This window comes from Oreochromis aureus, linkage group 7 (genome assembly GCF_013358895.1).
Source record: "Oreochromis aureus strain Israel breed Guangdong linkage group 7, ZZ_aureus, whole genome shotgun sequence".
In the NCBI taxonomy this organism is placed as follows: domain Eukaryota; kingdom Metazoa; phylum Chordata; class Actinopteri; order Cichliformes; family Cichlidae; genus Oreochromis; species Oreochromis aureus.
This window is the reverse complement of record NC_052948.1, coordinates 47,375,223-47,387,756: the sequence shown is the minus strand read 5'-3', so window position 1 is coordinate 47,387,756 and position 12,534 is coordinate 47,375,223. Positions and strand designations below refer to the sequence as shown.

Below are 12,534 nucleotides of genomic sequence, written 5' to 3'. Positions count from 1 at the left end.
AGGTAACCCCTGCATTAAGAGCGCCCATCAGGACGCCAAAGTCGTGGAGCCCCCAGGCATATGTTGGGGGGCTCAGCAAAGGCGAGTCACTGATGAAGGTCACCGCACGGCAGTCGTGCACACCAACACAGACGGCGCTGTTAATTTCTAAAGTGTGTTCGGCTTAATGTGTGACGATGTAAATGAGCTGCAGCGTGCACACGTATGAATTGTTAGTAAAATGACCCACTGCGGCGCCACGATTAGTTACGCAGTCTGTCTGCTGACGGCGGAGCCAACCACGTGTGTGCCATTGTTTCTTTTGTCGTGTCTGAATGACTTTTCTTTTTTTTTTTTTGGTCTAGTGATACCACGCCAGCTTCCATGTGACTGCACTGAGAAATTGACGAGACAGAAAAGAAGGAAAAAAAAACCCCAACACACACCAGAGTTTATTCCAGCACATCTTTTCTTTCCTGTTAGTTTATTTTTTCAGCTGCTTAGAAAAACAAAAACAAAAGCTCATCACAGATGACCCACCGTCGTCAATCCAAAAAGCTCGTTCGCGTGTCGGTCGGCCTGCTCGTTTTGTCAAGATTCACGAGAATATCCAAATGAGGGTGCATCTCATTCAGTCGTCGATTGAGTCACGTGACCCGAGCGCAGGGGTCTAAGGGCACAAGGGGTTGGAGGTGGGGGGAGGGGGTGCCACAGACGATGGGGGCAATCCCCACCTGCCCCAATCTGCTGAGAGAGGGAACCGCTCTTTGCATAATGGATACTGACTGATGGCCTTCTTTCTTTTTTCACAAAGGAAAATCCAGAAATACCAAACTTACACACTTGCCAGCAAGCTAGGTATCACTGCTTCAGATGTGTTTAAAAACCCACCAGAAGAAAAAAAATGTTTCTTTTTAATATATATATATATATAAATGAGCTAAATATAATTTAAATACAAACCTAAAAACAAAATAAGACGACAACAAAAGACAAAACATTAAAACAGATCACTTCTTAAGCAGACACACACACATGTACAGATGATTGGGATGCATCTTCAAAAAACATCTGAGCTTAAAAAAGGAAAATAAAAGTCACCCATCTCATCTAACTAATCTTCTGGGGTGTGTTTCTACCACACAGGATCTTAATTCTTGATGCAAGACACAAAAAATAATAATAATATAAAAACCGCCCACAGAGAATCAGTGGGAACTAAGCATATATGTGTGTGTGATTACTCCCAAACAGCTACTTCCTGATGAAAAAGCATGAGCTAACTTGTAGCCACACAACCACAGTCTTCCTATGTGTAACATCACTGCTGCATTATTCCCCAAATTTAAGTGTTTTTTTGTCCTCCCATGTTCTTTTTAAAAAATACTTGTAAATATATTGTATGCAGATTATATATAGAGAGCCCATTAAAAAAAAACCCCAAACAAACGTGATTGGCTTGGTATGACTATCGCAGTACACACGTTAGCTGGAATAAGGGTCACACATGACTAGCTAATATGAGGTCAAACAGTTAAGATTTTTCTTGTCGTCATTGTCATTTTCAAATACACAGGTTAATAGTTGTCATTTCTCTCCAAAAGGAAAAAAAAATCAAGACCAAAATACAGTCGATATTAAACACTTGCAAAAACGTCCACTGCAAAGAATGGCTTGCGTAGGAGGAAATTGTAAAGAAGCGTTGTACTTCTGCTTCATTGTGTGCCATGCTTATTTTTTTTCTTTTAGTTGTCACATCACTTTTTCTGTTGTTTTATATTTATATATATTTCCTTCAACAACACAACGATGCAATAAAGTCCTCAGCACGCTCGCTGCTGTGCCCCAAACAAGGGAGAAAAAAAGGATAATTGACAAGGCCACTAGTCCATTAAAACATCCTCAAATCCCTCACTATGCTCAACTCAGACCTCTCTCTACTTGAATTCACCGTTACTCTGCAAGCACTGATTCCAATTCAAACTTCCTACTTCTGTTTTTTTCCGAGTTTTTAAAGCAAATCGCCTCAAAACAGTGCAAAACAAATCGATCCTGTGCAATAAGGCCTACGACTATAATATCTCATACATATTACCATTAAAACAGGACTTCAAAATGAAACATTGATAACCAAAAACAATAAATGATAAAAAAAAATATGATGATGATGATGATGTGGTTAACAAAGCATAGACGTGCACGGCTTAACAGGAGAAGAGACATTCCGTAGCAAGACAAAAACAAAGGAATTATCAGACAGCAGTGTCTGATTTAATTTCCTAATGCTGCTCCCCCCTCACCCCACCCTCTGCAATATTTCTACTGCTTCTATTGGCTGTGTGGAGCTGAGCTTGGGGAACAGGGAGTTGGGGTGCCAGTGGGGTGTGCTTGGAGTGTGTCGTCTCACAGGGGCTCAAGCAGCCATCTGTCACCCTACTCTAGCCAGCCTGATCTTTATCCCCAACCCAGCCTGGCCCAGCAGGCTCGCTGTCTCATCCCCTCAAAAGGGCTTCCTACTGGGGGGGGTCGGGGAGACAAAGGCAGGGAGGAGCTGTGGGGGGGCTCCACAGCGAGGCCCTTTGACCTGGTCCCTGGCCTGGCAGGGCAGACAGCCCAGACAGACAGCACTGTGTCTGCTCCCTGCCTCCTCCTCTCTTTTATCAGCCACACAGACCCTGGGGGCTAACGGAGAGACAGAAGAGGGAAGGGGAGGAGGGGAGGTGTGGCAAACGAACACAATGAAGAGACTGACACAGACCACCCCGGCCCCCACCCGCCCCTTCGCTCTCCATTCTCCATTCATCTCTGGGCACAGATCTCTCTATTCCCCACGGACAGACCGCTGCCCTCTCCTCCTCTCTGCTACGTGACCCCTCTCTTGTCTCTTCCCTCCTTTATCCAGCAGCCAGCCAAGCTCTCAGGCTCCATGTGGCCGAACACACCCACACTGACTACCTATCAGTTACCATCTTCTCAAATGTGTGCCAAATGTGGCACATGTAGTGTTGGCTTTTTGGGTTACCTGTTACGAGGCTCTTACATGATTTGTCTGTGGTAGTGGTCACCTTTTCTTATCCATTTTGTTTTTTAATAATGGAATTTACAGTTAAGCTCAATAGCGACATTTACTTCTTTAGGCAACAGAGATTATTACAATGCAAAACCACAAAACATCTGTTTCGTCGGGGTGAGGAGGACACATCTCCTCTTCTCCTGTGGGAGCCGGCACCTAGGCAGTGGTGGTGAGCTTTTGGATGGTACGGTTGTAGTACTGGGTAGTGAGAGCCTCCAGGGGGCTCCAACGGTGCGCATGCAGTTCGATGACCTCCATGAGCAGAGAGCGAGTCAGCGGAGATTCGGCGGGACAAAGCATCTTGTCTCTGACAGCTGCTAAGAGCTCTGTCATCATCTCGGGGAGCTGCTCTTCCAGCAGTCGGCCTGTGCTCTGCAGCTGGTGGAGAGACAAGGGAGGGAGGGTGGGGGAGTAAAGAGGTAGGAGGTCAGAGAAAAGAGTGCGTGTGTGCGTCCTTAACTGAGAACAAGACACAATGTCTGGCACCTTGTTATTGTGGATACAGTCAGACAAGCGGAGGTTCACACACCCTCTGGCCATGGAGATGTGTGCATGCTGAGGCTGCCAGTATGTAATCAAGACTGCAAACATTGTGTTTGCGAGCATCTGGGAACTCTTTTCCAATCAGAGCTCACCTGCCTTAGCCCTTTCTGTTCTTTTAGTTCTAGGTATTACTTTCTGCCGTTTAAAGGATTTATTGCTGCCTGGCAGATTTCCCATTAAATGTGGAGGCTGTGGCTCTATGGGTGATGCAGACTGTACTCGTCCCCACCCCACCCACCCCTGATAACAAGACCCCTGATGTAGTTTGCAAGATAGTTGTTCCAGGGGGCTAAATTTCTGTGTTTTTACATTCAGTTGGACCTGAACACAAGCAAACTGGGTTTTTTTGTGTTTAAGAGTGAAAGAGAAGATCATAATATAAAACATTTGAGAGGTTTATAAATGTATACAATTCTGCTAGCTTCGTTTAAAAAAGACACAGCCTCTGGTCTAAAAAACCCCACTGCAAAGCCAGTTAGGTGCTTTAACTGTGTTCTTTTATGGCCAGCAGGGGGCGACTAGTCTTGCTGCAACAAGAAGCTCAAATGTATAGAAGTCTATGGAAAAACGGGCCATCTGCATACCACATTTATGACCTGAGTAAATCCTTTCCTAATAAACTAATGTTCGTGATCGCTACTTTCAAGTCTTTCGTGATGTTAAATCCATCTGCAGAGTACAATTTAGCTATACTTCGACTGATAATGCGACTGATAAGCATATAGTTTTGCTTCTCAGTCTTAGAAACACTACACAGCCAAAATGCTTAAATTAAGGCTTCAATATGCAAATTCAGAAACCAATGACTGACTATGTCCATCTTTTGTATACAGTCTGTGGTGTCTGTATAGGTGAGCACTTGTGTTTGTAGGGGCCAGTTTGACTTTTGAGTATGAAGACTTGACTTTAAGTAATTATGCATTGATACCTCCATGGAGCAGCAGAGGACTGCGTCTTCCTTAACATCCGTCGACTGTAGCAGCTGCAAAGGACAAGAACAGACACTGTAAGACTTACAAAGCAAAGGGTTGCGCAAACTAGCATAACACAAGTCCAGAAGTAGCATAGTAGAAATGATGGAAGACGCACAGTATACATACAAAAACTCTGATTTAAACCAATTGATGAAGAGAGCAGGAAAATGTGTTCATGAGTTCACAAAGAAACGGGGAGGGACCTAATCCTGATTGTAAATATTTTTGACATTAACATTTTAAATCCCGGAAGACAACACACTGAGCTTCCAGGCTGCCAGCAAACATCACACATCATGCCTTCCTTTACGCACAATGTACATACACACGCAGTAGCACACACACGTAAACACACAGCGTGGCCAAAAACAAACAGTGGATTGGGTAAACATGCTAGCCCCCTCCCACCCACTACCACACACACACACACACACACACACCCCAATGCCGGCCCGCATGCACAGATGGGCATACAAATACCCCCCTGAAACAATGCAGGCAGAGATGGTGACAAAGAGAGGTAGAATAACATTATGCCAGAATATGAGCTTCTAGGTTCAGTTTACAGCAGAAGGGACTTTGGCTAAATGCTCAACTCCAATGCTGCCTTAGCCTTCATAACACTGTTTACAAAGCTCTGCTTTGATTAAACTGATGGAGGGAAGGAAGTACCATGGAGGAAGGGGGGAGCGTGTTTGGAAAATGAGGAAAATACTGTCACGCATCAATGTGCCGTACAGCGACAGAGTAAAGGAAAAAATAAGTGAGATCATGGAGGGAATAAACAGGACATCACCTTGTTCAGGAGAAGATCCATAAATCCAATTTGTTTTTCAATGCCAACTATATATGGTTTATCACCTGAATCTGTATTACCTAACATACTGTCCCACAGCTTAGCAGTGTTGGCTCACTCTTAAAAAAACAGAAAAGAAAAGCTTTTTAAACCCACTGCACGCTACCAGACTGCAGACAGACACAATTAGCAACCAGCTGATGGGCAGAGAGCAGCATTAAGTTGCCAAATCCCAATATTTCACACAGGAATTGGTGCAGCTTAAAACTAGGAGTTTAAAAAAATGGCAGACTGACTCTCCATAAAGGCTCATGTTGCTCTAAAGCTATTCAATGATTAAAGCAAACAATTCTATATTAATAAGTTCACTATAAAAAGGCAATGATATAATATGTGAGTACTAGATAGAACCCACTATAGAGACTCCAACCCACTCAAGTAACCCAGCTTCTGTATTTCAGAGCTAAATAACACGATCAGAGTGTTTTCATTTTAAAAACTGAGCAGACAAACCAAACCCTGTTTAAATGCATGCTTTAGGAAAGACGCTGTGATCAAAACCAGTCATTCAAATGTCTGACTCTTCAGAGGTGAAAACATAAAAAAAAAGTAATCCTCCACCATTTGATGCTATGCTCCACATTCACTGTGAGCAGGCCTCTTATTTCCACACTGTAAGCTTAATGGTATTCCACCTATCATTTAGGTCCAACAGTTGCTCAGACGTCAGCTCCTCAGTATGCTCAGACGGGTGTGGTGACAGTGTGGCTGTTTGATGTGGAAACTCAAGTCCCGTCCTTTTCCAGAGCAGGAGAACTATGTGACAAGCAGGATTAGCTCATAATGAGTTCCCCGGGGAACCGAGGGAGGAAGTTTTGTTCAATACACTTATAGCGATCTAATCTATACTCATCTATCATCGGCTTTCCTATCCGTTGCAATAAGCTTTTCCTCTCTTCTCTCCAGTGCTTTAGCTCTCCTGTCACTGCTGCACCGTAACACATGGTGTGTTCCAGCTGAAAAATCAGCATTTAAAAAAAAAAAAGTTTTTGAGAGACAGCTTAACACTCAGTCTCTCCGGCTGAAGCTGAAAACACTCGGATGTTTGGTTGGTTATATCATCAAGAAACTAATCTTACTGCCATGGGAAAACCCGGGATTCTGTGTGACTTCCATTTACAGTATTTTGTTTAAAAGACATCAGGATTAGAAAATACAGCCGTCTTATTTTTTTCCCTTTGATTGTTTCACAGCACTGAAGAGAAGAAATAAATCCAAACACAGCTCTGTGAGTGACTTAAATGAGTTTGGACTTCACATGCGTATTAGTATATCTTCAAGGTTGTATCTTCAATAACAGCAGCACGGGATGAAGCAGAGCGAAACATACTTTATTAAAAACACACAAACTAGAAGGATTCTGACGTACTAGACAAAACTGGAATTCACGCTTCAGGACCAGACCCGTATTTGTCTGGTATCTGTTGTAATTTAATTTAATTCAATTTTATTTATGTAGCACCAAATCCCAACAACAGTTGCCTCAGGGCGCGTTATACTGTAAGGTAAACACCTACAATAATACAGAGTTTAACAATGTAAAACTGTTAAACTCTTTCCCCCTTGAAAACCCTTAAAGCTGTCTTCTGAACTGAGTGGTTTCTGTCATAGAACAAAATGACTGAGTGTGCATCAAAAGTGAGTGGAAACTATTCTAATGATCGTCTAACCACATCTTTATTAATACATACTGACGTGTCAACTTGTCATTAAGAGTACAGAGGAGGTTGTCAAATGTCATCTTAATGGGGGAAAAAGTTAAAATCCACTGAACAAGTTAGTAAACAGCTACTGGTAGCTTTCTAAGAGAGAAGCCAAGGTACCATATAAATAGGTCCTGATGTCACCACTGGAGGGTATGTACATGCTGTCTACTAGGAGTGACTGCAAACCAATATCCTGATGACGACGTCTATGGGTCACATGATCACATGATGATCCTTTGGGGTAGAATCATGAGCCACACTGCATCCCAGTTTTTCCCCGTCATTTGAAAATAACAGAGTTGAACTCAAGTGATTCAATAACTGGTAGTGTGTATGATTACTGGTACACAAAGCATGCTGCTTTAACTCAAGGCTAAAGGTCCAAGTTAAAAATCTTTGATATGATTTTTAGTAAGTTCTGACCAGAAGGGTTGTTTTGGATCTCCTCGTCATCTCATTTATTTTACGTTATCTGCAGTGCTGTCTTATAGACAAAATGTGACCCATCCAAATGTTCCAATGAGTGTCGTCCTAACAGTGTTATAAGCAGTCATGCTTTCACTTAAGTTTATGTGGAAAAGGAAAGTTTGGACACAGTATAAAAATGATGCAATCTACACAGTTCCTCTAAAAAGCACATCACACTGCAGAGTAAGCTAAACATCGCTGGATTCCCCAGCCTTAAACCAAAACTTAGAGAGTGGGTGAACCTTTTAAATACACTGACTCCAGCTGTTGGCGCACAATTGCTGTTCTAAATTTACACCGAAAAGTTTCACGAAATCTTCTCAAAGTTTTCTTAACAACCTTTGTTACCATGGCAACATATTAAAAAAGTAGTAAGCCCAGGAGACAAAAAGATAGCTGAACATGTCATTTTAATTGTGCTACAACGCATGTACAGCTGTAGAACGGGTCACTTAATCTAGCAAAATAAACAGCTAGTTGGTGAGCAGTCACAGATCAACTGAGCTAAAAAGGACAGCAGGTCCTGGAGCTTGAGTCAAAAGTAGGACTCAAACAAATGCAAATATTGCTCTGTAATGGCAGGATGTGTGGAAAAAAGTCATTCGTTTTAAGGTGTGCTTTAAATTTAATTTTACTTGAGGATTATCTCTTTTAGTTTGTTCTGTGCGGGGCAAGTCTTCCATTTGATTGTAACTATAGCAGCCTGTCAGTTATTAATGGATGGGATCAGCACTCATTAATTTGCTCTGGCTATAGGAGCTGGCATTTAAGCCCAAACACTAACACACCTCTGCTGTTACCTGATCCTGTTGTGCAGCTACGTTTACTGGAGAAGTGTCTCCTCTGCAGGGACATATGTATGCATATGCAAACACATAGACTGCACGTATAAGGCGGGTGTGCGTGTGCAAACACCTATTGCACATAGCTTGTAGCAGGAATCTGACAACCGCATGTTACAACAGGACAATCAAAACAGCGGCCAGATCAAAGTGGCGAAGACTGTCTCTAGGAAACTGATTATTAGACAGAGTACGTGGGCTTGAAAACACACACACACACACACACACACACACACACACACACACACACACACACACACCATATATCCTCATTATTAGTGTTTAAGTTGTTCACAGGCGCCTTCTGACCTCTAGTCTTCTCGGGGCTCCCTTCATACTGCTGATGTAGATTATAGAGGCGTGTTTGTGTATATTGCTGACTGGTTAGTCCACACCCTTGGTCATGCTGTTGAGCCTTTTAACAAGCCTGAGATAAAGCCCTGGGCATACCATCAGACAGGGTGTGGATGGCTTAAACTGTGTGCGATTGTTTTGTTTGTTAATGAGACGCCAGGTGTGTTCAAACTACACTAGAAATATTGAAGAGAAACAAAAGCTGAATTTCAGAATCCAGCCCTCCACCCTCACCAGAAAAATGCACGCGCTGTGTAGGAGTTAAAAATAATGTCACCAAATATCCAGCATAGATGCTGGGAGGCTGACCCCTCTTTGCCTGCGAGGAGGTCCTCTGTTTAACCAGCTCCGACTGTTGGGCTGTTGCTCCTTTTGTACTAGATCACTTGATCTGGGGCTTGGCTAAGATCTCACAGGCTAGATTTTCTAATGCCTGGAAAAACAGAACAAAAAAAAAGGGGGTGCAGAGGTCTCCAATTACCCCACTTGAATTTCAATATGAGGAAATGTTCTCCAGTGATGCCAAAAAATTACTTGCCTCCCTGAGGGCTGGACGATACGTTTTCAAATCAGATGCGGGCGGTTTGAAGTGTCATTACACGAATCCTTTTGTTCCGTATAGAGTTCACTTCTATCTCCTCTCACTCATGCAACCAAACCTCACTCTCCTTCTGCTGATCCGACAACAAATAGAACTTCATCTTACAGCTGCATGTGGTGTAGCAGATGATAGAATTTGTTAATGTAAAATCACATTAAGAAGATACAAACAACAAAGGAAATATAAAGAATCTTACTATAACGATTGTAGTATACGTATGTCTGTCTCTGCCCCATCTCCTCCTTATTGGGTGGATCTATCTGAATTAAACTTTGTCACACATACAGCAATTTTTTACATCTCTCTTTTTAAAATGGATTTCTCATAAATCACAATTGTTTTGATTCTCATGTCATCTCATTTGATTCTCCCTCTGCGAACGCCATGTTATTCTATGCGGTCCGAAATGCGTATCCACCGTGGAACTTTGTTCAACTCACCACTAAATATGGGATGAAGAATTAGAAAAATTGCCGCTAGTAAAAGAAATGGAGTCTGCCTCTGTGAGTTCATGCCTACTGTGATCACTGAAGGGAATACACACTAACCCTCACAGCCTTACTCAGTTATTTGATTTAGTGTTGCTTTCCCATCTAACCTCTGGCATCACCAAGGCATTTTCAACTGCTGCTCACTGGATATTTGCTCTTTTGCGGATCGTTCTGTGTGGGGAAAATCCCAGCAGATCAGCAGCTCCGGAAATACTCACCAACAACCATGTCACAGTTCTTCCCCATTCTGATGCTCGCTTTGAACTCCAGCATATTGTCTTTATCATGTCTACATGCCTAAATGCACTGCGCTGCTGCCATGTGATTTGTTGATTTAAATACTTGCGTTAAGTAGCCGTTGAACAGGTGTACCTAACCAAGCAGTGACGGTATTTTGTGGATGTATATTTTTATAGTGTTCAGACTAGTTCCGACACCTGACCTTGTTTTTCCTCTCTCGTTCTGACCCTGTATTAAAACCAAACTTCCTCTCTGCTGGTTTCTTTTTTACCTGTTGTGCCATGAGTTGACAGTCAACCTGAGCCAGTCTCCCCCACTTCCCCTCACCTCCCTCACCTCGCTTGCTTCCCCTTTCAGTATTTCATTTGTCATTAACCACTTCTGTATCGCCGTGCGTCTGCTGCGGCTTCCCTTAATGGTTTCCATGGAGACCGAGAGAGCGTGTCTAAGTGAGCAAGACCAGCTGATGAGAAGTGAACCTGGGGTCACAAAATGTTCCTGGAACTGATGGTGTCCTGGCTGTTTTTGCACCACTAACCAAACAGAGCTGTGGTTTCAAGAGTCTAGACTGAGTCTGGCCAAAAACAGGAAACTCTGATTCAGTGCATGTATTGAACTGAGCAGGCACGATACACAGACGCAGCCGGGCGCTTTCTCTTATTCGAAAAGCGTGAAAGGGGTTGATGATTTTGGCTAGTGACCTAAAAAAAAAAAACAGATACAAACCTCTCGTAGACAAGTGTAGATGGGACACACCAGCACCCTGAACGGCTCGCCGGAGCTCCTCATGGTACCAAACACTTCGCACAAGAAGGTGATGAAACCCAACCACCGCTCCACATCTGACTGCTGGAGCTCCTCGCGGCGGGAAAAATCCCTCTGAGTGGAAAAAGGATGCTTGGTTAGTTTAGAAAACACACTAAAACATTCCCGGTTATCCAGCTTCAGTAGCTGTGTAGTACAAGTAGGCAGTGGGTAGGTAGGTGTTAAATTCATAAGTAAGGATGGTTAACCATCTTCCTGGCAGAACCATTAATCACTATTAACAAGTTTTCCATCTCTCTAATGGGATTTTTTGGTAGGTGGCACGTATATTAACCTCGTTCCTCAACGTACTTGAAGCCAAAAAGCAGCTTGAAAACGCATTAAACAAATTCCCAAATTTCTTTTATCTGCCAGAAGTGGAGGCGAGTGTGTTAATTTAGTTTGAAGTGAAGTGTGGTGAACTGTGTCGGTGCTGTTAAAGTGCCGAGGTTAATATGTGTTAATGCTTAATGTGCACTTGTAAAGATGTTATTCAGCAGATTAAAGTGAAACTTTATCAACAGTCAGAGCCGCTCGCTCTGCTGCCTGTTGGGCTGCTGAACGGCTACACTAGAAGTCTGCCTGTGCACAGACAACAGAGCCATAAAGAGGTTTGGCAGGAAGCTCCGCCCACTTAAAAACAAGCCCAACACGCGCTCAAAATTAAACTAAAATGATTCAGCAAATTATCATATCATATTATAATATCAAAAGGTGTCAACAGTAATAGACAAAAAAGGGCCCCTGGGACTTCTGAGCTGTGTTAAATATTTCATTATGAGAAAGTCTGACTATGTTCAAGCAAAGCCACAGCAGTCGCACAGTAATTCCACCCCATACTGAGATCCAGGGGTCTGAAAGCAACATCATTAATTAAAGCTTTCATGAGCCCACTTATGACTTTTACAATATTTTAAAGCAAAAAAAAAAAAAAGGCAAAATGTCAAAGACAAGGGGGGAGGGGGGGCATGCTGGCTGGCTAGCTAGGAAGTGGATTTTAAAGTGAGGAATAAAAGAAAAGAAGGGACCTCATAGCTGAGATGAGGAGGGGGTGAATTAAAAAAAAAAAAGGGAGGGTAAAAGGATCAAGGCAAGATTCACTGCTGCTGGATTTGGGATAAAAACAAGTTTCAACATCTAAAGGAAGAGGTGGAAAAACACTAAAGCTCAAGGGAGGAGGAAAAAGAAAAGCGTAGGAGTGAAGGGGGGGGTTAACATTTAGAGCTTGATGGCATCAAGGATGTGTTGTGTGTCTACTTCTAGTTTGTCTGCTGCTCTCAGGAGTTTGCGAAGGACGAAAGGAAAAGTTTGGCGGGCGAGAGATGGACATGGGAACTATGCAGGATGAAGTAGCGAGGCAGTGGCCTGTGTCATTCTGGGTGAGGGGAGGGCGATAAGATGGGGCAGCTCTGGAATACAGAGCTCATGAGGGATGAGGAGGAAGGGGGAGTGAAGTATGCAACGGCGGAGGGGATGTTTTCACGGAGGGTGCGAGACTGGAACGGTGCAGTTAAGTGAAGACACGAAGAGGAAAAAGGGGGAACTGGTTTCTTTCTTCCCCCCTGGGTGTTTAGATTAGCTGCTGTGCCTACTGACATTTACA

At 43.1% G+C, this 12,534-nt stretch overlaps 1 protein-coding gene across 3 annotated transcripts in view; it reads right to left on the bottom strand.

The window, feature by feature from the left end:
- Positions 1-446: 446 nt before the first annotated feature.
- Positions 447-12,534, bottom strand: part of ctif (CBP80/20-dependent translation initiation factor) — a 61,247-nt gene continuing 49,159 nt past the window's right edge. For all 3 annotated transcript variants that reach the window (XM_031754537.2, XM_031754538.2, XM_031754539.2), the window contains 3 exons: positions 10,854-11,006; positions 4,524-4,577; positions 447-3,430 (listed from right to left, as the gene is read on the bottom strand). In XM_031754537.2, coding sequence (XP_031610397.1) covers positions 3,209-3,430; positions 4,524-4,577; positions 10,854-11,006 — 429 coding nt within the window. In that variant the 3' untranslated portion in view covers positions 447-3,208. The remainder of the gene's footprint in view (positions 3,431-4,523; positions 4,578-10,853; positions 11,007-12,534) is intronic.